Raw genomic sequence first — 23,028 nt, 5'->3', positions numbered from 1 at the left:
GGAGGGTGGGGGAGGGGAGGGGAGGACGCCGAGTCCCATGTGGAGGGTAGGGGAGGGGAGGGAAGGACGCCGAGTCCCAGTTGGAGGGTGGGGGAGGGGGAGGGAAGGACGCCTAGTCCCAGGTGGAGGGTGGGGGAGGGGAGGGAAAGGACGCCTAGTCCCAGGTGGAGGGGTGGGGGAGGGGAGGGGAGGACGCCTAGTCCCAGGTGGAGGGTGGGGGAGGGGAGGGAAGGACGCCGAGTCCCAGGTGGAGGGTGGGGGAGGGGAGGGGAGGACGCCTAGTCCCAGGTGGGAGGGTGGGGGAGGGGAGGGAAGGACGCCGAGTCACAGGTGGAGGGTGGGGGAGGGGAGGGAAGGACGCCGAGTCCCAGGTGGAGGGTGGGGGAGGGGAGGGGAGGACGCCGAGTCCAGGTGGAGGGTGGGGGAGGGGGAGGGGAAGGACGCCGAGTCCCAGGTGGAGGGTGGGGGAGGGGAGGGGAGTACGCCGAGTCCAGGTGGAGGGTGGGGGAGGGGAGGGAAGGACGCCGAGTCCCAGGTGGAGGGTGGGGGAGGGGAGGGAAGGACGCTCAGTGCCAGGTGGAGGGTGGGGGAGGGGAGGGGAGGACGGCCGAGTCCCAGGTGGAGGGTAGGGGAGGGGAGGGAAGGACGCCGAGTCCCAGTTGGAGGGTAGGGGAGTGTAGGGAAGGACGCCGAGTCCCAGTTGGAGGGTAGGGGAGGGGAGGGAAGGACGCTCAGTGCCAGGTGGAGGGTGGGGGAGGGGAGGGGAGGACGCCGAGTCCCAGGTGGAGGGTGGGGGGGAGGGGGAGGGGAGGACGCCTAGTCCCAGGTGGAGGGTGGGGGGAGGGGAGGGGAAGGACGCCTAGTCCCAGGTGGAGGGTGGGGGAGGGGGAGGGAAGGACGCCTAGTCCCAGGTGGAGGGTGGGGGAGGGGAGGGGAGGACGCCTAGTCCCAGGTGGAGGGTGGGGGAGGGGAGGGAAGGACGCCGAGTCCCAGGTGGAGGGTGGGGGAGGGGAGGGGAGGACGCCTAGTCCCAGGTGGAGGGTGGGGGAGGGGAGGGGAAGGACGCGAGTCACAGGTGGAGGGTGGGGGAGGGGAGGGAAGGACGCCGAGTCCCAGGTGGAGGGTGGGGGGAGGGGAGGGGAGGACGCCTAGTCCCAGGTGGAGGGTGGGGGAGGGGAGGGAAGGACGCCGAGTCACAGGTGGAGGGTGGGGGAGGGAGGGAAGGACGCCTCAGTCCCAGGTGGAGGGTGGGGGAGGGGAGGGGAGGACGCCTAGTCCCAGGTGGAGGGTGGGGGAGGGGAGGGGAGGACGCCTAGTCCCAGGTGGAGGGTGGGGGAGGGGAGGGAAGGACGCCTAGTCCCAGGTGGAGGGTGGGGGAGGGGAGGGAAGGACGCCGAGTCCCAGGTGGAGGGGAGGTGAGGGGAGGGGAGGACGCCTAGTCCCAGGTGGTGGGGGAGGGGAGGGGAGGACGCCGAGTCCCAGGTGGAGGGTGGGGGAGGGGAGGGGAGGACGCCTAGTCCCAGGTGGAGGGTGGGGGAGGGGAGGGAAGGACGCCTAGTCCCAGGTGGAGGGTGGGGGAGGGGAGGGAAGGACGCCGAGTCCCAGGTGGAGGGTGGGGGAGGGGAAGGACGCCTAGTCCCAGGTGGAGGGTGGGGGAGGGGAGGGAAGGATGCGGAGTACCAGGTGGAGGGGAGGGTAGGACGCCGTCCCAGGTGGAGGGTGGGGGAGGGGACGGAAGGACGCCTAGTCCCAGGTGGAGGGTGGGGGGAGCGGCGGGAAGGACGCTGAGTCCCAGCTGGTGGGTAGGGGAGAGGAGTGAAGGACGCTGAATGCCAGGTGGAGGGTAGGGGAGGGGAGGGAAAGACTCTGACTCCCAGGTGGCCGTGAGGAGAAGGGAGGGAAGGACGCCGAGTCCCAGGTGGAGGCTAGGGGAGGGGAGGGAAGGACGCTGAGTCCCAGGTGGAGGGTAGGGGAAGGACAAGTACAACACCTATTATCTACCTGAGTTTTCCGAAATGCGCAGATCTGCGGAAGATCGGTTCTGCCCTTCTTCCTGCTCAATGCTCTGCTCGATGGCTGGTGGGACAGAAAGCTTCAGTGATCAGTTGAGGATTGTCCGCAGGTCTCAGCGGCAGCAGTCAGGAATTGGAGAGCCCAGGGTTCGGCCTCCCAACAGGTTCTCGGGTTCATTCCCGAGCCTGGTCTCAGGGCATTGGGACAGCATGGGAGCAGCTTCCTGATGCCCCAAGTCCATCTCTACTTCTCGTCCCGTCCAATCTGTCCCCTGTTGTCACAGCGGAAGATCTGCAGAGCTGAGATCCCTTCTTCCCTAAGAACGGGGTATTGCTCTCTGGGAACCTTGCCCACCCCTCCCAAGACAGTTCATACCATGCCAGCATTTGCCCCCAACCAACAGACACCCCTCCCTCACACCATCCCTCAAAGCCTGGGGTCTGCATCCTGTATTCCCCCTGCACTCCCTCTGCCTCCACTGAGTGTTTGTTCTCCAGATTCCTCCACCTTCCCTCGGGTCAGAGTGGAAGGAGGGTCAGGGCAGGACAGGGAGGGGGGAGAGTGTCTGCAATCCCAGTCCCTTCCAGGTAGGTAGGAGGGTACCATGGGCAGTAGACAGGGGTGAGATGGGGGTCTGCCCCGACCAAGGTGGGAGGTAGGAGAGTCCCTGAAGTTCCTGGAGACCAGCGGACGGGGCAAGGGAGGGTCTCCGAAGCTCCCCTGAGCAGCGGACGGATTGGGGATGGGGGTCTGCCCTGTCCAGGGTGGGAGGCACTATCCTGAGGTGATGATTAATATACACACTCACTTTTTAACTTGGAGCGGACCTTGTTGGCAGTTTTCTTGATGTCGGCCGTGAGATCCTCGAGGTCCTGTTTGATTTCTGTGCAAAGACCGGGCGGAGGATTAAACACGGTGCCACACACTGACCGGGAAGGGGGCGGGTGGGGAGGAAGGAGCGGGGAAACGGGGAGGGGGAGATGGGGGATGGAGGAGGGGTCGTGGAGATTGGGGGAAGGGCGAGCAGGGGAGGAGCAGGCCTTCCTCATCTGGCGAGTGGGCGGTAGCAGAGGAGGGAGCGACGGGACGGGGCAGCGAAGAGAGAGCGTCGGGGAAGGGTGGAGAACAACGAGGGGGAGATCCCAGGCGGGGTTGGGGGGGGGGGAGGGGGGTGAACGTGCACAGTGTCCATGCCCCTTGTCCACAGCAGCTCCCACCGCCGGTAACGCTACACGTACTGTCGTCTGGGTTGGGGGCGGCGAGGATGGCGCTGTGCTGTTTCTTCACTTTGTCCACGTCTTCCGACAGTTTCTCAATGCAGCCGCGGATTTCTTCCACCTGGAACCAGACCAGACCCGGATTAGGAATTCATCCCCTCAGCCCTATTCTCTTCCCAGTCTAATCCCACTGCTCCCTCTTCCCCCAGAACCCTGTGTCAGTTCCCAAACTAACCCCACTGCCCTGTCTCTCCCCATAGCCCCATGTCAGTCCACAAACTAATTCCACTGCCCTGTCTCTCCCCATAGTCCCATGTCAGACGCCAAACTAATCCCACTGCCGTCTCTCCCCATAGTCCCGTGTCAGTCCACAAACTAATCCCACTGCCCCACTCTCTCCCCATAGCCCCGTGTCAGACCCCAAACTAATCCCATTGTCCTGTCTCTCCTCATAGCCCCGTGTCAGTCCCCAAACTAATCCCACTGCCCTGTCTCTCCCCATAGTCCCATGTCAGACCCCAAACTAATCCCACTGCCCTGTCTCTCCCCATAGTCCCATGTCAGACGCCAGACTAATCCCACTGTCCTGTCTCTCCCCATAGTCCCATGTCAGTTCCCAAACTAATCCCACTGCCCTGTCTCTCCCCATAGTCCCGTGTCAGACGCCAGACTAATCCCACTGTCCTGTCTCTCCCCATAGTCCCGTGTCAGTCCCCAAACTAATCCCACTGTCCTGTCTCTCCCCATAGTCCCGTGTCAGACCCCAAACTAATCCCACTGCCCTGTCTCTCCCCATAGTCCCATGTCAGACCCCAAACTAATCCCCACTGCCCTGTCTCTCCCCATAGTCCCGTGTCAGACCCCAAACTAATCCCACTGTCCTGTCTCTCCCCATAGTCCCGTGTCAGACGCCAGACTAATCCCACTGTCCTGTCTCTCCCCATAGTCCCGTGTCAGTCCCCAAACTAATCCCACTGCCCTGTCTCTCCCCATAGTCCCGTGTCACTCCCCAAACTAATCCCACTGCCCTGTCTCTCCCCATAGTCCCGTGTCAGACCCCAAACTAATCCCCACTGCCCTGTCTCTCCCCATAGTCCCGTGTCAGACCCCAAACTAATCCCACTGCCCTGTCTCTCCCCATAGTCCCATGACAGATGCCAGACTAATCCCACTGTCCTGTCTCTCCCCATAGTCCCGTGTCAGACGCCAGACTAATCCCACTGTCCTGTCTCTCCCCATAGTTCCGTGTCAGACCCCAAACTAATCCCACAGCCCTGTCTCTCCCCATAGCCCCGTGTCAGTCCCCAAACTAATCCCACTGTCCTGTCTCTCCCCATAGTCCCGTGTCAGGCCCCAAACTAATCCCACTGTCCTGTCTCTCCCCATAGTCCCGTGTCAGACCCCACACTAATCCCACTGTCCTGTCTCTCCCCATAGTCCCGTGTCAGACCCCACACTAATGCCACTGCCGTCTCTCCCCATAGTCCCGTGTCAGTCCACAAACTAATCCCACTGCCCCACTCTCTCCCCATAGCCCCGTGTCAGTCCCCAAACTAATCCCACTGTCCTGTCTCTCCCCATAGTCCCATGTCAGACCCCAAACTAATCCCACTGTCCTGTCTCTACCCATAGTCCCGTGTCAGACTTCAAACTAATCCCACTGCCCCACTCTCTCCCCATAGTCCCATGTCAGACCGCAAACTAATCCCACTGCCCCACTCTCTCCCCACAGCTGTGTCAGACCTCAAACTAATCCCACTGTCCTGTCTCTCCCCATAGTCCCATGTCAGACCTCAAACTAATCCCACTGCCCCACTCTCTCCCCATAGTCCCGTGTCAGACCCCAAACTAATCTCATTGCCCCACTCTCTCCCCATAGTCCCGTGTCAGACCCCAAACTAATCCCACTGCCCCACTCTCTCCCCATAGTCCCGTGTCAGACTCCAAACTAATCCCACTGCCCCACTCTCTCCCCATAGTCCCGTGTCAGACCCCAAACTAATCCCACTGCCCCACTCTCTCCCCATAGCCCCGTGTCAGTCCCCAAACTAATTCTACTGCCCCACTCTCTCCACATAGTCCCGTGTCAGACCCCAAACTAATTCCATTGCCCCACTCTCTCCCCATAGTCCCGTGTCAGACCCCAAACTAATCCCACTGCCCCACTCTCTCCCCATAGTCCCGTGTCAGACCCCAAACTAATCCCACTGCCCCACTCTCTCCCCACAGCTGTGTCAGACCTCAAACTAATCCCACTGCCCCACTCTCTCCCCATAGTCCCGTGTCAGACTTCAAACTAATCCCACTGCCCCACTCTCTCCCCATAGTCCCGTGTCAGACCGCAAACTAATCCCACTGCCCCACTCTCTCCCCACAGCTGTGTCAGACCTCAAACTAATCCCACTGTCCTGTCTCTCCCCATAGTCCCATGTCAGACCTCAAACTAATCCCACTGCCCCACTCTCTCCCCATAGTCCCGTGTCAGACCCCAAACTAATCTCATTGCCCCACTCTCTCCCCATAGTCCCGTGTCAGACCCCAAACTAATCCCACTGCCCCACTCTCTCCCCATAGTCCCGTGTCAGACTCCAAACTAATCCCACTGCCCCACTCTCTCCCCATAGTCCCGTGTCAGACCCCAAACTAATCCCACTGCCCCACTCTCTCCACATAGTCCCGTGTCAGACTCCAAACTAATCCCACTGCCCCACTCTCTCCCCATAGTCCCGTGTCAGTCCCCAAACTAATCCCACTGCCCCACTCTCTCCCCATAGTCCCATGTCAGACCCCAAACTAATCCCACTGCCCCACTCTCTCCCCATAGTCCCGTGTCAGACTCCAAACTAATCCCACTGCCCCACTCTCTCCCCATAGTCCCGTGTCAGACTCCAAACTAATCCCACTGCCCCACTCTCTCCCCATAGTCCCGTGTCAGACTCCAAACTAATCCCACTGCCCCACTCTCTCCCCATAGTCCCGTGTCAGACCCCAAACTAATCCCACTGCCCCACTCTCTCCCCATAGTCCCGTGTCAGACCCCAAACTAATCCCACTGCCCCACTCTCTCCCAACAGCTGTGTCAGACCTCAAACTAATCCCACTGTCCTGTCTCTCCCCATAGTCCCATGTCAGACCTCAAACTAATCCCACTGCCCCACTCTCTCCCCATAGTCCCGTGTCAGACTCCAAACTAATCCCACTGCCCCACTCTCTCCCCATAGTCCCGTGTCAGACCCCAAACTAATCCCACTGCCCCACTCTCTCCCCACAGCTGTGTCAGACCTCAAACTAATCCCACTGTCCTGTCTCTCCCCATAGTCCCATGTCAGACCTCAAACTAATCCCACTGCCCCACTCTCTCCCCATAGTCCCGTGTCAGACCTCAAACTAATCCCACTGCCCCACTCTCTCCCCACAGCTGTGTCAGACCCCAAACTAATCCCACTGCCCCACTCTCTCCCCACAGCTGTCAGACCCCAAACTAATCCCACTGCCTCACTCTCTCCCCACAGCTGTGTCAGACCTCAAACTAATCCCACTGCCCCACTCTCTCCCCATAGTCCCGTGTCAGACCCCAAACTAATCTCATTGCCCCACTCTCTCCCCATAGTCCCGTGTCACACCCCAAACTAATCCCACTGCCCCACTCTCTCCCCACAGCTGTGTCAGACCTCAAACTAATCCCACTGACCCATTCTCTCCCCATAGTCCCGTGTCAGACTCCAAACTAATCCCACTGCCCCACTCTCTCCCCATAGTCCCGTGTCAGACCCCAAACTAATCCCACTGCCCCACTCTCTCCCCACAGCTGTGTCAGACCTCAAACTAATCCCACTGTCCTGTCTCTCCCCATAGTCCCATGTCAGACCTCAAACTAATCCCACTGCCCCACTCTCTCCCCATAGTCCCGTGTCAGACCTCAAACTAATCCCACTGCCCCACTCTCTCCCCACAGCTGTCAGACCTCAAACTAATCCCACTGCCCCACTCTCTCCCCATAGTCCCGTGTCAGACCCCAAACTAATCTCACTGCCCCACTCTCTCCCCATAGTCCCGTGTCAGACTCCAAACTAATCCCACTGCCCCACTCTCTCCCCATAGTCCCGTGTCAGACCTCAAACTAATCCCACTGCCCCACTCTCTCCCCATAGTCCCGTGTCAGACCTCAAACTAATCCCACTGCCCTACTCTCTCCCCATAGTCCCGTGTCAGACTCAAAACTAATCCCACTGCCCCACTCTCTCCCCACAGCTGTGTCAGACCCCAAACTAATCCCACTGCCCCACTCTCTCCCCATAGTCCCGTGTCAGACCCCTAACTAATCCCACTGCCCCACTCTCTCCCCATAGTCCCGTGTCAGACCCCAAACTAATCCCACTGCCCCACTCTCTCCCCACAGCTGTGTCAGACCTCAAACTAATCCCACTGCCCCACTCTCTCCCCATAGCCCGTGTCAGACCCCAAACTAATCCCACTGCCCCACTCTCTCCCCATAGTCCCGTGTCAGACCCCTAACTAATCCCACTGCCCCAGTCTCTCTCCATAGTCCCGTGTCAGACCCCAAACTAATCCCACTGCCCCACTCTCTCCCCACAGCTGTGTCAGACCTCAAACTAATCCCACTGCCCCACTCTCTCCTCACTACTGTGTCAGACCTCAAACTAATCCCACTGCCCCACTCTCTCCCCACAGTCCCGTGTCAGACTCCAAACTAATCCCACTGCCCCACTCTCTCCCCATAGTCCCGTGTCAGACCCCAAACTAATCCCACTGCCCCACTCTCTCCCCACAGCTGTGTCAGACCTCAAACTAATCCCACTGCCCCACTCTCTCCCCATAGTCCCGTGTCAGACCCCTAACTAATCCCACTGCCCCACTCTCTCCCCATAGTCCCGTGTCAGACCCCAAACTAATCCCACTGCCCCACTCTCTCCCCACAGCTGTGTCAGACCTCAAACTAATCCCACTGCCCCACTCTCTCCCCATAGTCCCGTGTCAGACCCCTAACTAATCCCACTGCCCCACTCTCTCCCCATAGTCCCGTGTCAGACCCCAAACTAATCCAACTGCCCCAGTTCAAACTGTACAGCATTTGGCCCCCTCTGCAAGCACTGAAAATACAAATAAGCAGGTTGGCCATGGTCACCCTGTGCCTGCGTACACACATGCCAATGTGCACGCTGCCTGCACTGGGATACTCACCTGTTCAAAGAATTCATCCATGAAATGGTCCCGGTCAACGTGAACGATCTCGTCATCATCATCACTGTCCTTGCCCTGCAGCACAGAAGGTGGGACTGTCAGAAGGTGGGACTGTCAGAGGGTGGGACTGTCAGAGAGTGGGACTGTCAGAGAGTGGGACTGTCAGAGAGTGGGACTGTCAGAGAGTGGGACTGTCAGAGGGTGGGACTGTCAGAGGGTGAGACTGTCAGAGAGTGGGACTGTCAGAGAGTGGGACTGTCAGAGAGTGGGACTGTCAGAGGGTGAGACTGTCAGAGAGTGGGACTGTCAGAGAGTGGGACTGTCAGAGAGTGGGACTGTCAGAGGGTGAGACTGTCAGAGGGTGGGACTGTCAGAGGGTGGGAATGTCAGAAGGTGAGACTGTCAGAAGGTGGGACTGTCAGAAGGTGGGACTGTCAGAGGGTGAGACTGTCAGAGGGTTGGACTGCCAGAGGGTTGGACTGTCAGAGGGTGAGACTGTCAGAGGGTTGGACTGCCAGAGGGTTGGACTGCCAGAGGGTGGGACTGTCAGAGGGTTGGACTGTCAGAGGGTGGGACTGTCAGAGGGTGGGACTGTCAGAGGGTGAGACTGTCAGAGAGTGGGACTGTCAGAGGGTGGGACTGTCAGAGGGTGGGACTGTCAGAAGTGGGACTGTCAGAGAGTGGGACTGTCAGAGAGTGGGACTGTCAGAGAGTGGGACTGTCAGAATGTGAGACTGTCAGAGAGTGGGACTGTCAGAGAGTGGGACTGTCAGAGGGTGAGACTGTCAGAGAGTGGGACTGTCAGAGAGTGGGACTGTCAGAGAGTGGGACTGTCAGAGGGTGAGACTGTCAGAGAGTGGGACTGTCAGAGAGTGGGACTGTCAGAGGGTGAGACTGTCAGAGAGTGGGACTGTCAGAGAGTGGGACTGTCAGAGAGTGGGACTGTCAGAGGGTGAGACTGTCAGAGGGTGGGACTGTCAGAGGGTGGGACTGTCAGAGGGTGGGAATGTCAGAAGGTGAGACTGTCAGAGGGTGGGACTGTCAGAGGGTGAGACTGTCAGAGGGTTGGACTGCCAGAGGGTTGGACTGTCAGAAGTTGGGACTGTCAGAAGGTGGGACTGTCAGAAGGTGGGACTGTCAGAGGGTGGGACTGTCAGAGGGTGAGACTGTCAGAGGGTTGGACTGCCAGAGGGTTGGACTGCCAGAGGGTGGGACTGTCAGAGGGTTGGACTGTCAGAGGGTGGGACTGCCAGAGGGTGGGACTGTCAGAGGGTGAGACTGTCAGAGGGTGAGACTGTCAGAGGGTGAGACTGTCAGAGGGTGGGACTGTCAGAAGTGGGACTGTCAGAAGTGGGACTGTCAGAGAGTGGGACTGTCAGAGGGTGAGTCTGTCAGAGGGTGGGACTGTCAGAAGGTGAGACTGTCAGAGGGTGGGGCTGTCAGAGGGTGAGACTGTCAGAGGGTGGGACTGTCAGAGGGTGGGGCTGTCAGAGGGTGGGACTGTCAGAAGGTGAGACTGTCAGAAGGTGAGACTGTCAGAAGTTGGGACTGTCAGAAGGTGGGACTGTCAGAAGGTGGGACTGTCAGAGGGTGAGACTGTCAGAGGGTGGGACTGTCAGAAGGTGGGACTGTCAGAAGGTGAGACTGTCAGAAGGTGAGACTGTCAGAAGTTGGGACTGTCAGAAGGTGGGACTGTCAGAAGGTGGGACTGTCAGAAGTTGGGACTGTCAGAAGGTGGGACTGTCAGAAGGTGGGACTGTCAGAAGGTGGGACTGTCAGAGGGTGAGACTGTCAGAGGGTGGGACTGTCAGAAGGTGGGACTGTCAGAAGGTGGGACTGTCAGAGGGTGGGACTGTCAGAAGGTGGGACTGTCAGAAGGTGGGACTGTCAGAAGGTAGGACTGTCAGAGGGTGGGACTGTCAGAAGGTGGGACTGTCAGAAGGTGGGACTGTCAGAAGGTGGGACTGTCAGAGGGTGGGACTGTCAGAGGGTGGGACTGTCAGAAGGTGGGACTGTCAGAAGGTGGGACTGTCAGAGGGTGAGACACAGTAACCTCAGATCAGGTGGCTGCAGCTGGAACTTGGGAAGGGACCATGTCATGGTGCAGAACCTTCTAAAACACACATGCATATCTCTGTGTCTCTGTCCCTCTCACTCAGGGGGAGATTTGTACACTGACTGGTGTGTCTCAGTCCCTCTCTCTCAGAGGGAGATCTGTACACTGACCGGTGTCTCTCTGTCCCTCTCTCTCAGCGGGAGATCTGTACACTGACCGGTGTCTCTCAGACCCTCTCTCTCAGAGGGAGATCTGTACACTGACCAGTGTGTCTCAGTCCCTCTCTCTCAGGGGGAGATCTGTACACTGACTGGTGTCTCTCTGTCCCTCTCTCTCAGGGGGATATCTGTACACTGACCGGTGTCTCTCAGACTCTCTCTCTCTCAGGGGGAGATCTGTACACTGACCGATGTCTCTCAGACCCTCTCTCTCAGGGGGAGATCTGTACACTGACCGGTGTCTCTCAGTCCCTCTCTCTCAGTGGGAGATCTGTACACTGACCGGTGTCTCTCTGTCCCTCTCTCTCAGCGGGAGATCTGTACACTGACCAGTGTCTCTCAGTCCCTCTCTCTCAGAGGGCGATCTGTACACTGACCGATGTCTCTCAGACCCTCTCTCTCAGCGGGAGATCTGTACACTGACCGGTGTCTCTCAGGGGGAGATCTGTACACTGACCGGTGTCTCTCTGTCCCTCTCTCTCAGCGGGAGATCTGTACACTGACCAGTGTCTCTCAGTCCCTCTCTCTCAGGGGGAGATCTGTACACTGACTGGTGTCTCACAGACCCTCTCTCTCAGGGGGAGATCTGTACACTGACCAGTGTCTCTCTGTCCCTCTCTCTCAGTGGGAGATCTGTACACTGACCAGTGTCTCTCAGTCCCTCTCTCTCAGAGGGAGATCTGTACACTGACTGGTGTCTCTCAGACCCTCTCTCTCGGGGGAGATCTGTACACTGACCGGTGTCTCAAAGTCCCTCTCTCTCAACGGGAGATCTGTACACTGACCGGTGTGTCTCAGACCCTCTCTCTCAGCGGGAGATTTGTACACTGACCGGTGTGTCTCAGTCCCTCTCTCTCAGAGGGAGATCTGTACACTGACCGGTGTCTCTCTGTCCCTCTCTCTCAGCGGGAGATCTGTACACTGACCGGTGTCTCTCAGCAGGAGATTTGTACACTGACCAGTGTGTCTCAGTCCCTCTCTCTCAGGGGGAGATCTGTACACTGACCAGTGTCTCTCAGTCCCTCTCTCTCAGAGGGAGATCTGTACACTGACCAGTGTCTCTCAGTCCCTCTCTCTCAGAGGGCAATCTGTACACTGACCGGTGCCTCTCAGACTCTCTCTCTCATGGGGAGATCTGTACACTGACCGATGTCTCTCAGACCCTCTCACTCAGCGGGAGATCTGTACACTGACCGGTGTCTCTCAGGGGGAGATCTGTACACTGACCGGTGTCTCTCTGTCCCTCTCTCTCAGCGGGAGATCTGTACACTGACCAGTGTCTCTCAGTCCCTCTCTCTCAGGGGGAGATCTGTACACTGACTGGTGTCTCACAGACCCTCTCTCTCAGGGGGAGATCTGTACACTGACCAGTGTCTCTCTGTCCCTCTCTCTCAGTGGGAGATCTGTACACTGACCAGTGTCTCTCAGTCCCTCTCTCTCAGAGGGAGATCTGTACACTGACTGGTGTCTCTCAGACCCTCTCTCTCAGGGGGAGATCTGTACACTGACCGGTGTCTCTCAGTCCCTCTCTCTCAGGGGGAGATCTGTACACTGACCGGTGTCTCTCTGTCCCTCTCTCTCAGGGGGAGATCTGTACACTGACCAGTGTCTCTCAGTCCCTCTCTCTCAACGGGAGATCTGTACACTGACTGGTGTGTCTCAGACCCTCTCTCTCAGCGGGAGGTTTGTACACTGACCGGTGTGTCTCAGTCCCTCTCTCTCAGAGGGAGATCTGTACACTGACCGGTGTCTCTCTGTCCCTCTCTCTCAGCGGGAGATCTGTACACTGACCGGTGTCTTTCAGACCCTCTCTCTCAGCGGGAGATTTGTACACTGACCGGTGTCTCTCAGACGCTCTCTCTCAGCAGGAGATTTGTACACTGACCAGTGTGTCTCAGTCCCTCTCTCTCAGGGGGAGATCTGTACACTGACCAGTGTCTCTCAGTCCCTCTCTCTCATAGGGAGATCTGTACACTGACTGGTGTCTCTCAGTCCCTCTCTCTCAGAGGGAGATCTGTACACTGACCGGTGTCTCTCTGTCCCTCTCTCTCAGGGGGAGATCTGTACACTGACCAGTGTCTCTCAGTCCCTCTCTCTCAGGGGGCGATCTGTTCACTGACCGATGTCTCTCAGACCCTCTCTCTCAGCGGGAGATCTGTACACTGACCGGTGTCTCTCTGTCACTCTCTCTCAGCGGGAGATCTGTACACTGACCAGTGTCTCTCAGTCCCTCTCTCTCAGGGGGCGATCTGTTCACTGACCAGTGTGTCTCAGTCCCTCTCTCTCAGGGGGAGATCTGCACACTGACCGGTGTCTCTCTGTCCCTCTCTCTCAGGGGGAGATCTGCACACTGACCGGTGTCTCTCAGTCCCTCTCTCTCGGGGGAGATCTGCACACTGACCGGTCCCTGTACAGGAAGAATATGATTAGAAAATGTGGAGGGAGATTCAGCCTGTCTCACGATGGGTGTGTGTGACGGGACCGTGTAGAGGGAGCTTCACTCTATGTCTAACCCTTTTTTAAAAAAATAGAAAATATCTTTATTACAAATTCAGTGCTATATATACAAAACAGTGACTCACACAATTACTTCACTACAAATAGACAATACACATTAAACATTTTCATCTCTGTCAATGATGGCAATAAAACCCCCGCGGTGCACAAAAGTCCCAGAACGCCCCTGTGGTCGCCGTGGACTGTGCGTGTTCCTTCTCCATATTTACCCGGGCACAAACATACCCTCTAAACATTGCCAGCCAGTCTACCCGGGCAGCTCCTCCTCCCCATCCGTTTCCAAGACCCACGGACAGCTGTTTTCGCCAGCCCCAGGAGCAAGTTAACAAGGACATCCTCATCCCTTCGTACCTCCTCCTTACTGGATGACCATATATAAATAGGGTAGGGCAGCTGTCTGACCCTGGGAGAGTGCGATGAGATGGTGTAGAGGGAGCTTTGCTCTGTATCTGACCCCGGGAGTGTGTGATGGGACGGTGTGGAGGGAGATTCACTCTGTGTCTGACCCTGGGAGAGTGTGATGAGATGGTGTAGAGGGAGCTTTGCTCTGTATCTGACCCTGGGAGTGTGTGATGGGACGGTGTGGAGGGAGTTTTTTCCAATCTAGCACATGTTGTCAAGTTCAAGTTTAATTTAAATGTCATTCAACCACACATGAACTTTCATGAATACAACCACACAAAGGTTCGAAACACAGCTCCAATAGTCATACACAGCACAAGACACATATAAGAAAGCAAGCATATATAAGATCACAGTGAAATGAAGTCAAATCCCTGCGTCCATGAAAGTTGCAGCAGTCTGCAGTCGAACACAACACGGCTTGACTTTTGCCGAGTGAACACTGGCTCCCACACGGATGCTGAGTACTCCGCCTCCGGTGAGTACACTGACTCTGATGCCTTTTTCCCCTGGGTGACACTGACTCTGACGCCTTTTCCCCTGGGTGACACTGACTCTGACGCCTTTTTCCCCTGGGTGACACTGCGGCTTCCGGCCTAGTTCCTGTAATGACCGAAGCCATGCGGCTCACCCGCCATCAGCCAATAAACCGGTCGGTCGGACTTGCGACCTTCCACAGTAACAATGTCCGACAGGGTCTCGCGATCAAAAGAAACGCGAGGGAGACAAGTACCGCACACCCACTCCTCCGATGCCCCTCTGACACAGGCAGGCTGCACAATCCACACCAAGTCTGGCAACAAGTGACTCGCTTCCGGGGTAGACCAGCAGGACTTTAAGTTCCTAATGTCCAGCAGGGGCGATCATAAAAAATGTTTAAAAAAGGCCAATACACCTCTGGTTGGTAGAAGTCACTGTGTCCGAGTACACGGTCATCCTACTGGAGGTTCCTGCCCTGGCTACTGGTATCCAGAGAACCCGGGGGTGGGGGGGAGCCCATGCTGTCACGGGGGAACGGTGCAGACTTTACACAGACAGCAGAGGTCAGGATTGAATCCAGAACCAGTCCAAATTCTCTGGAGTAGAGAGGCTGAAGCAACAACTGTCTTTGCTACCTCCACCTGCTCCCAAAGTTTAGAATTTCTCCAACCTTTGCGAAGTGGTAGGTAGCTTTTACTCCTATTGGTCAATGTTGTCTGCCTCCGCGTTTGTTCAAACCACGGAGCAGTGGATTTGACATCAGCATTGTGCACGGCGAACGGACCACTCAGCCATTGCTCATTGAACAGGATGAAGAGATGTGGTGTTGAAGGGAAATGCTGATGTCCATCAGTCAGCAGAAACAAAAATGCAGGTGCAGTGAGAAACTAAGGCTTGCCCTCTTTACTGGAGCATTTGAATACAGAGAGCAAGGATGTCTTGTTACCATTCTACAGTACACGGTCTTGGTGAGACCATATCGGAATTAATAAAGGACCAGTGTAAATGGGTGGTTGATGGCCAGTGTGAACTAGATGGGCTGAAGGGCCTATTTTCCTGCAGAACCTCTCTGCAACTTTGTGACTCTGGCCTGGAATTCTGTGCGCAATTGGACCTCGCACCCAGGAAGGGTTTACCTGACAGGGAGGGAGCGCAGCAAAGGTTCACCAAATCGACTGCTGGGATGCTGGAAAGCTACCAATTACATCCTCATTCAGCTATTAATATAGATGACTAGAAACAGCAAGCCCAGCACCGATCCCTGTGGCACACCACCAGTTACAGGCCTCTGATCTAGTAACAACAGGCCCAGCAAGGATCCCATTGTATTCCCAGGTGAGTCAATGTTCCAGAGTACAGATGCAATAGTGTGGCAGTAGTGGAGATGAAAAAGGACGGGGAAGTGGTGTTTTTTTTAAATCAGGGAGAACATTGCTGCAGTACTGGGATGGAATCTTTTTCAGAGATAGTCCAGTGGGGTGATAACAGATAGACCTCAGCGTTCTTCACTTTGATGGGACTGGATTACAGTCCAATGCCAGGCTGGAAATAGAGGGGGATTATTACTCTTTAGAGCTGCAATAATGGGTGATTTCAAAGTGCACGGGACTGCTAAAGTCCAAACTGCTTCGATGGGGCAGGGTTGGTTCTGTGTGTCCAGAAGTGCTTTCCCAAACAGTATGCAGATGTCCCTCTTGAGAAAGGGCAACACTGGACCTCCTACTGAGAAATGGGGCAAGTCCGGAGACCAAAGAGTTAGCTAGGGAGCACTTTGGGACCGCAGACCTATCAGTGAACAGTTTGGAAGAAGATTGCACTGATCCACAAGTTAAAGTCCTAAATTGGGATAAGGCAAATTTTAGACAGGAGCTTGCAAAGCTGGATGAGGAGTATTTGTTTGCAGTTAAAAGAGATGCCTAGCCAGTGAGAGTTAGAGTGAGTCAGGGAGAGATCAAGGACAGTGGTTCCCGTTAGAGAGAGAGTCAGAGACAGTGGGTTCCTGTTAGAGAGTCGGGGAGAGATCAGGGACAGTGGGTTCCCGTTAGAGAGAGAGTCAGAGACAGTGGGTTCCTGTTTGAGAGAGTCAGAGACAGTGGGTTCCTGTTAGAGAGAGAGTCAGGGACAGTGGTTCCTGTTAGAGAGAGAGTCAGGGACAGTGGGTTCCTGTTTGAGAGAGTCAGAGGCAGTGGGTTCCTGTTAGAGAGAGAGTCAGGGACAGTGGGTTCCTGTTAGAGAGAGTCAGAGGCAGTGGGTTCCTGTTAGAGAGTCGGGGAGAGATCAGGGACAGTGGTTCCCGTTAGAGAGAGAGTCAGAGACAGTGGGTTCCTGTTAGAGAGAGAGTCAGGGAGAGAGTCGGGGACAGTGGGTTCCTGTTGGAGAGAGTCAGAGACAGTGGGTTCCTGTTAGAGAGAGAGTCAGAGACAGTGGGTTCCTGTTGGAGAGAGTCAGAGACAGTGGGTTCCCGTTAGAGAGAGAGTCAGGGAGAGAGTCAGAGACAGTGGGTTCCTGTTAGAGAGAGAGTCAGAGACAGTGGGTTCCTGTTAGAGAGAGAGTGTCAGAGACAGTGGGTTCCTGTTAGAGAGAGAGTCAGAGACAGTGGGTTCCTGTTGGAGAGAGTCAGAGACAGTGGGTTCCTGTTAGAGAGAGAGTCAGGGAGAGAGTCAGAGACAGTGGGTTCCTGTTAGAGAGAGAGTGTCAGAGACAGTGGGTTCCTGTTAGAGAGAGAGAGTCAGAGACAGTGGGTTCCTGTTGGAGAGAGTCAGAGACAGTGGGTTCCTGTTAGAGAGAGAGTCATGGACAGTGGGTTCCTGTTAGAGAGAGAGAGTCAGAGACAGTGGGTTCCTGTTGGACAGAGTCAGGGACAGTGGGTTCCTGTTGGAGAGAGTCAGGGAGAGATCAGGGACAGTGGGTTCCTGTTGGAGAGAGTCAGGGAGAGATCAGGGACAGTGGGTTCCTGTTGGAGAGAGTCAGGGAGAGATCGGGGTGGTGGGTTCCTATTGGAGAGAGTCAGGGAGAGATCAGGGACCGAGGGTTCCTGTTATAGTGAAGGGTAAGGGTGACAGAGTATATTGACATTCTGGTCAGGAAAGAAGAAAGAAGTGTCTGACAGGGACCAGGGAATCCCCTGGAGGAGTATAATGGATGTTGGAATTTACTTAAGAGGAATTCAGGAGGGCAATAAAAAGGCCAAGAGACAGCTTTGACGGATAATATAAAGGGATGTGACAAGTATATTGCAGGTGAAAGGGTAACAAGAGGGAGAATTGGTCCCCTTAATGATCAGTATGGTCACCTTTGTATGGAACGACAGGAGATGGGCAAAAGGTGAATATTTTCTTTCTGTATGTACAGTGGGAGCTGAGAGACTATGGGAAATGAGTGGGATGTGTTGGAACATAATCACATTACAAAGCGGTGCTGGTGGTTTGAAAGTATATACGTCCCTCAGGAATAGAAACTAGAAGCATAGAAAACCTACAGCACAATACAGGCCCTTTGGCCCACAAAGCTGTGCTGTTCATGTCCTTACCTTAGAAATTACCTAGGGTTACCCATAGCCCTCTATTTTTCTAAGCTCCATGTACTTATCCGGGAGTCTCTTAAAAAACCCTATCGATTCCATCTCCACCACCATTGCCGGCAGCCCATTCCACTCACTCACCACTCTCTGTGTAAAATACTTACCCCTGACATCTCCCCTGTCCCTACTTCCAAGCACCTTGAAGCTGAGCCCTCTCGTGGTAGAGGCCTGGGAAATAAGCCTCTGACTATCCTCATGATCTATGCCTCTCATCACCTTGTACACCTCTATCTGGTCACCTCTCATCCTCCGTTGCTCCAAGGAGAAAAGGCCGAGTTTACTCAATCTATTCTCATCAGGCATGCTCCCCAATCCAGGCAACATCCTTGCAAATCTCCTCTGCACCTTTTCAAGGACACTGAGTGGTGAGGAAATTGCAGGGTCCCTTGTACGGAAAGCAACATCATCTTTCATCCTGAATCGGGTACCAGAAGGTGGAAGGGTAAATAAGGTTCTGCCTTTATTTAACAAGGACTAGCCAGGGAACAACAGGCCAGTGAGCCTAAGATCAGTGTTGGGAGGTTACTGGGGGCGGGGGTGGATTTGAACGGCTGGTTCCACCAGAATTTGGAAAGCAAGGACTAATTTGGAATAGTCAACATGGCTTAGTGTGTAGGAAGCGGTGTGATGCACCATCAATAACTCTCTCTGAGACGTAAAGGCGAGATATCGGCTTTTATTGACTGGAAGAAGGAACAAGCAGTGATTGACCACCATGCTACATCCTGGAGACAGAGAGGCCGGGCTCAGGCCTCAATCGCCTTTATACAGGGGTCTGTGGGAGGAGCCACAGGAGCAGTCAGCAGGGGGCGTGTCCAGACAGGTATATGTAGTTCACCACATGGTGTTTCTCATATTGATTCAGTTTTGTTTTGAAGATACTACTGAGAAGATTGACGAGGGCTGGGCGGTAAACTTCAGCAAGGCCTTGGACAAGGTTACGCACGATAGGCTGGTCCAGAATTTCACATGGAATCCAGGGCAGCTAGCCAAATGCACACAAAATTGGCTTGGTGGATGAGGCGGAGGGTAGTAGGGGAAGGTTGTATTTCAGATTAGAGGCCTGTAATCAGTGGTGTGCCACAGGGATCATTGCTGGGCCTGTTACTAGATTAGAGGCCTGTAACTAGTGGTGTGCCACAGGGATCATTGCTGGGCCTGTTACTAGATTAGAGACCTGTAACTAGTGGTGTGCCACAGGGATCATTGCTGGGCCTGTTACTAGATTAGAGGCCTGTAACTAGTGGTGAGCCACAGGGATCGATGCTGGGCCTGTTACTAGATTAGAGGTCAGTAACTAGTGGTGTGCCACAGGGATCGATGCTGGGCCTGTTACTAGATTAGAGGCCAGTAACTAGTGGTGTGCAACAGGGATCGGTGCTGGGCTTGCTGTTTCTAGATTAGAGGTCAGTAACTAGTGGTGTGCCACAGGGATCATTGCTGGGCCTGTTACTAGATTAGAGGTCAGTAACTAGTGGTGTGCCACAGGGATCGATGCTGGGCCTGTTACTAGATTAGAGGCCAGTAACTAGTGGTGTGCAACAGGGATCGGTGCTGGGCTTGCTGTTTCTAGATTAGAGGTCAGTAACTAGTGGTGTGCCACAGGGATCGATGCTGGGCCTGTTACTAGATTAGAGGCCAGTAACTAGTGGTGTGCAACAGGGATCGGTGCTGGGCTTGCTGTTTCTAGTTATTTATATTAATAACTTGAATAAGGATGTAGTTCACTTAACTAGTAAGGCTGCAGATGACAAAAAAAATTGGTGGTATGGTGGACAATGAACAGCATTATCCAGGATTGAGATGAACCGGGAAAATGGAATGGTAGATGGAACTTAATTCATTCAAGAGTGAGGTGTCATTAATAAGTTCAACCAGGGCAGTAAAGGTATGGCCCTGGTCAGCGTAGAGCAGGGAGAGCCATAGGCACAGGTATATGTTTTGCAGAAAATGGAGACACGGGCAGACAGGACGGAGGAGGCAGCATCTGGCATTGCTGGCCTCCATCATTCAGGGCTCTGAATAGACTCAGGACATCAGTGAACAGCTGTACGAGTTATCAGCAAGACCACACATGGAGTATTGTGTGCAATCGTGGTTGCACAGCTACATAAGACAATAAAACATAGGAGCAGAATTAGGCCATTCAGCCCATCAAGTCTGCTTTGCCATTCCATCATGGCTGATTTATTATCCCTTTCAACCCCATTTTCCTGCCTTCTCCCTGTAACCTTTGACATCCTGAATAATCAAGAACCTATTAACCTCTGATTTAAATATACCCAATGACTTGGCCTTCACAGTTGTCCGTGGCAATGAATTCCATAGATATACCACTTTCTGACTCAAAAAGACCTATCTCCTCATCTCTGCTCCTCAATTTTGAGGCTATATTCTCTGGTTCTATACTCCTCCACTATAGAAAACATCCTCTGCCCGTCCACTCTATCTGGGCCTTTCAATATTTGATGGGTTTCTATTAGATTCCACACCAACCCCCCCCAACATTCTTCTTAAGTCCAGCATGTACAGGCCCAGAGCCATCAGACACTCCTCGTGCATTTCGTAACCATTTTATTTCATGAAGCTGCGATGGACTCTCCAATCTCAGTATATCCTTTCTGAATTAAGGAGCCTTATAAAACCTCAGCATTATATTCTTGCTTTTATATTCTAATCCTCTGGAAACGAATGTTAACATTGCATTTGCCTTCCTCACCACTGACTCGCCAGTAATTTAACCTTCAGGGAATTCTGCACGAGAACTTCTTTGTAACTCCGATTTCTGAATTATCTCCCCACGTAGAAAATGCCTTTATTCCTTCTGCCAAAGTGCATTGCCATACACATCTGCTACTTCTTTGCCCATATTCTCCCAAACTGCCTAACTCCTGCAGACTCTCTGCTTCCTCAACACTAACTGTCCTTCACCGTTCTTCATATCGTCTGCAAATTTGGCCACAATTCCTTCGGTGACACATAACGTGAAACGAAGTGGTTCTAAAACCACCCCCTGCGGAACACCACTAGTTTCCAAAAGCCAGCCAGAAAATATCCCGTCTGTTGTCACACTTTGCCTCCTGAAAGTCAGCTGATTTTCTTCATGCTAGTATCTTTCCTGTAATACCAGCTTTTATCTTATTCAGCGGCCACGTGCACAACTTGTCAAAGGCCATCTGAAAAGCCAAGTTAATAACAGCCACTGACAGGAAGCATATTTTTCAATTGCAGAGAGAGAAAAAACGATTCACAAAGATGTTACTGGAACAGGAGAGCTTCAGATTGAAGGGCAGCTGGACAGGCCGGGACAGGAGCCTGACTGCTGATCAAACGGAACAACAGGAATACATAAGCAAATTGGTCATGATCATTTCCCAGGGTGGACAGTCTAAAAGTGGAGGTGTAGGCTGGTGAGAGGGCCCAGGGGTAACTGCCTCCATGCAGAGGCGGTGGGAACACGGAACAAACTGCCAGAGGAGGAGGCTGACACATTATAGCGCCTAAAGGAGATCGGACAAGTATAAAGATGGGAAAGGCGCAGAGGGGTACGTGGAACAAACCCAGGCAGACATCAGCGCTGACATGGAAAAGTTGGGAAAAAGGACTGTTCAATGCTATATAACACTGAATCGCCATTACAAATCTCGCACTGTAACGATGACACATCCCGCATCCCACAGTGTTCCTCCGACACACCCTGCCCACCTCACAGTGACAGAGACACACCTTCACCCCTCATAGTAACACAAACACATCACTCACCCCTCACAGTGACACAGACACACATTCACCCCTCACTGTAACATCGATAAACCCCTCACTGTAACACTAACACACCCCACACCCCTCACCGTAACATCGACACACCCACACCCCTCACTGTAACATCGATAAACCCCACACCTCTCACTGTAACATCGAAACACCCCACACCCCTCACTGTAACATTGATAAACCCCTCAATGTAACACTAACACATGCCACACATCTCACTGTAACATCGACACACCCCCACCCCTCACTGTAACATCGACTCACCCCACACCCCTCACTGTAACATCAACACACCCCTCACTATAACACTAACACACCCCACACACCTCTCTGGAACATCGACACACCCCACACCCCTCACTGTAACACTGACTCACCCCACCTCCCTCACTGTAACATCGACACACCCCCACCCCTCACTGCAACATCGATAAACCCCTCACCCCTCACTGTAACATAGACACACCCCCACCCCTCACTGTAACATCGACACACCTCACACCAATCACTGTAACATCGACACACCCACACTCCTCACTGTAACATCAATAATCCCCTCACTGTAACACTAACACACCCCTCACTGTAACATCGACTCACCCCACACCCCTCACTGTAACAACAACACACCCCTCACTATAACACTAACACACCCCACACACCTCTGTGGAACATCGACACACCCCACACCCCTCACTGTAACACTGACTCACCCCACACCCCTCATTGTAACATCGACACACCCCACACCCATCACTGTGACACTAACACACCCCACACCCCTCACTGTAACATCAATAAACCCCTCACTGTAACATCGACACACCCCATACTCCTCACTATAACATCTACACACCCCCACCCCTCACTGCAACATCGATAAACCCCTCACCCCTCACTGTAACATCGACACACCCCCACCCCTCACTGTAACATCAACACACCTCACACCCCTCACTGTAACACTAACACACCCCACACCCCACACTGTAACACTAACACACCACACACCCCTCACTGTAACATCAATAAACCCCTCACTGTAACATCGACACACCCCACATCTCTCACTGTAACATCGACACACCCCACAAACCTCACTGTAACACCGATAAACCCCACACCCCTCACAGTGACACAGACACACCTTCACCACTCATAGTAACACTAACACTTCCCACACCCCTCACAGTGACACACACACACCTTCACCCCTCACCCCTCACTGTAACATCGACACACCACCACCCCTCACTGTAACATCGATAAACCCCTCACTGTAACACTAACACACCGCACACCTCACTGTAACATCGACACATCCCCACCCCTCACTGTAACATCGATAAACCCTTCACTGTAACACTAACACACCCCACAACTCTCACTGTAACATCTACACACCCCACACCCCTCATTGTAACATCGACACACCCCACACACCTCACTGTAACACCGATAAACCCCTCACCCCTCACTGTAACATCAACACAACCCACACCCCTCACTGTAACACTGACACAACCCCACGCCTCACTGTAATATCGGCACACCCCTCACTGTAACATC

At 54.4% G+C, this 23,028-nt stretch overlaps 1 protein-coding gene across 1 annotated transcript in view; it reads right to left on the bottom strand.

Moving 5' to 3' along the window:
- Positions 1-1,993: 1,993 nt before the first annotated feature.
- Positions 1,994-23,028, bottom strand: part of LOC140719214 (syntaxin-1B-like) — a 33,445-nt gene continuing 12,410 nt past the window's right edge. Inside the window, exons 2-5 of the mRNA XM_073033652.1 lie at positions 8,433-8,507; positions 3,252-3,351; positions 2,822-2,896; positions 1,994-2,076 (exon numbers count right to left, since the gene is read on the bottom strand). Of these exons, the coding sequence (XP_072889753.1) occupies positions 1,994-2,076; positions 2,822-2,896; positions 3,252-3,351; positions 8,433-8,507 (333 nt within the window). The remainder of the gene's footprint in view (positions 2,077-2,821; positions 2,897-3,251; positions 3,352-8,432; positions 8,508-23,028) is intronic.

This window comes from Hemitrygon akajei, chromosome 31 (genome assembly GCF_048418815.1).
Source record: "Hemitrygon akajei chromosome 31, sHemAka1.3, whole genome shotgun sequence".
Classification (NCBI taxonomy): domain Eukaryota; kingdom Metazoa; phylum Chordata; class Chondrichthyes; order Myliobatiformes; family Dasyatidae; genus Hemitrygon; species Hemitrygon akajei.
Note: the sequence above shows the minus strand (reverse complement) of the source record. Positions and strands in the feature narration are given on the sequence as shown.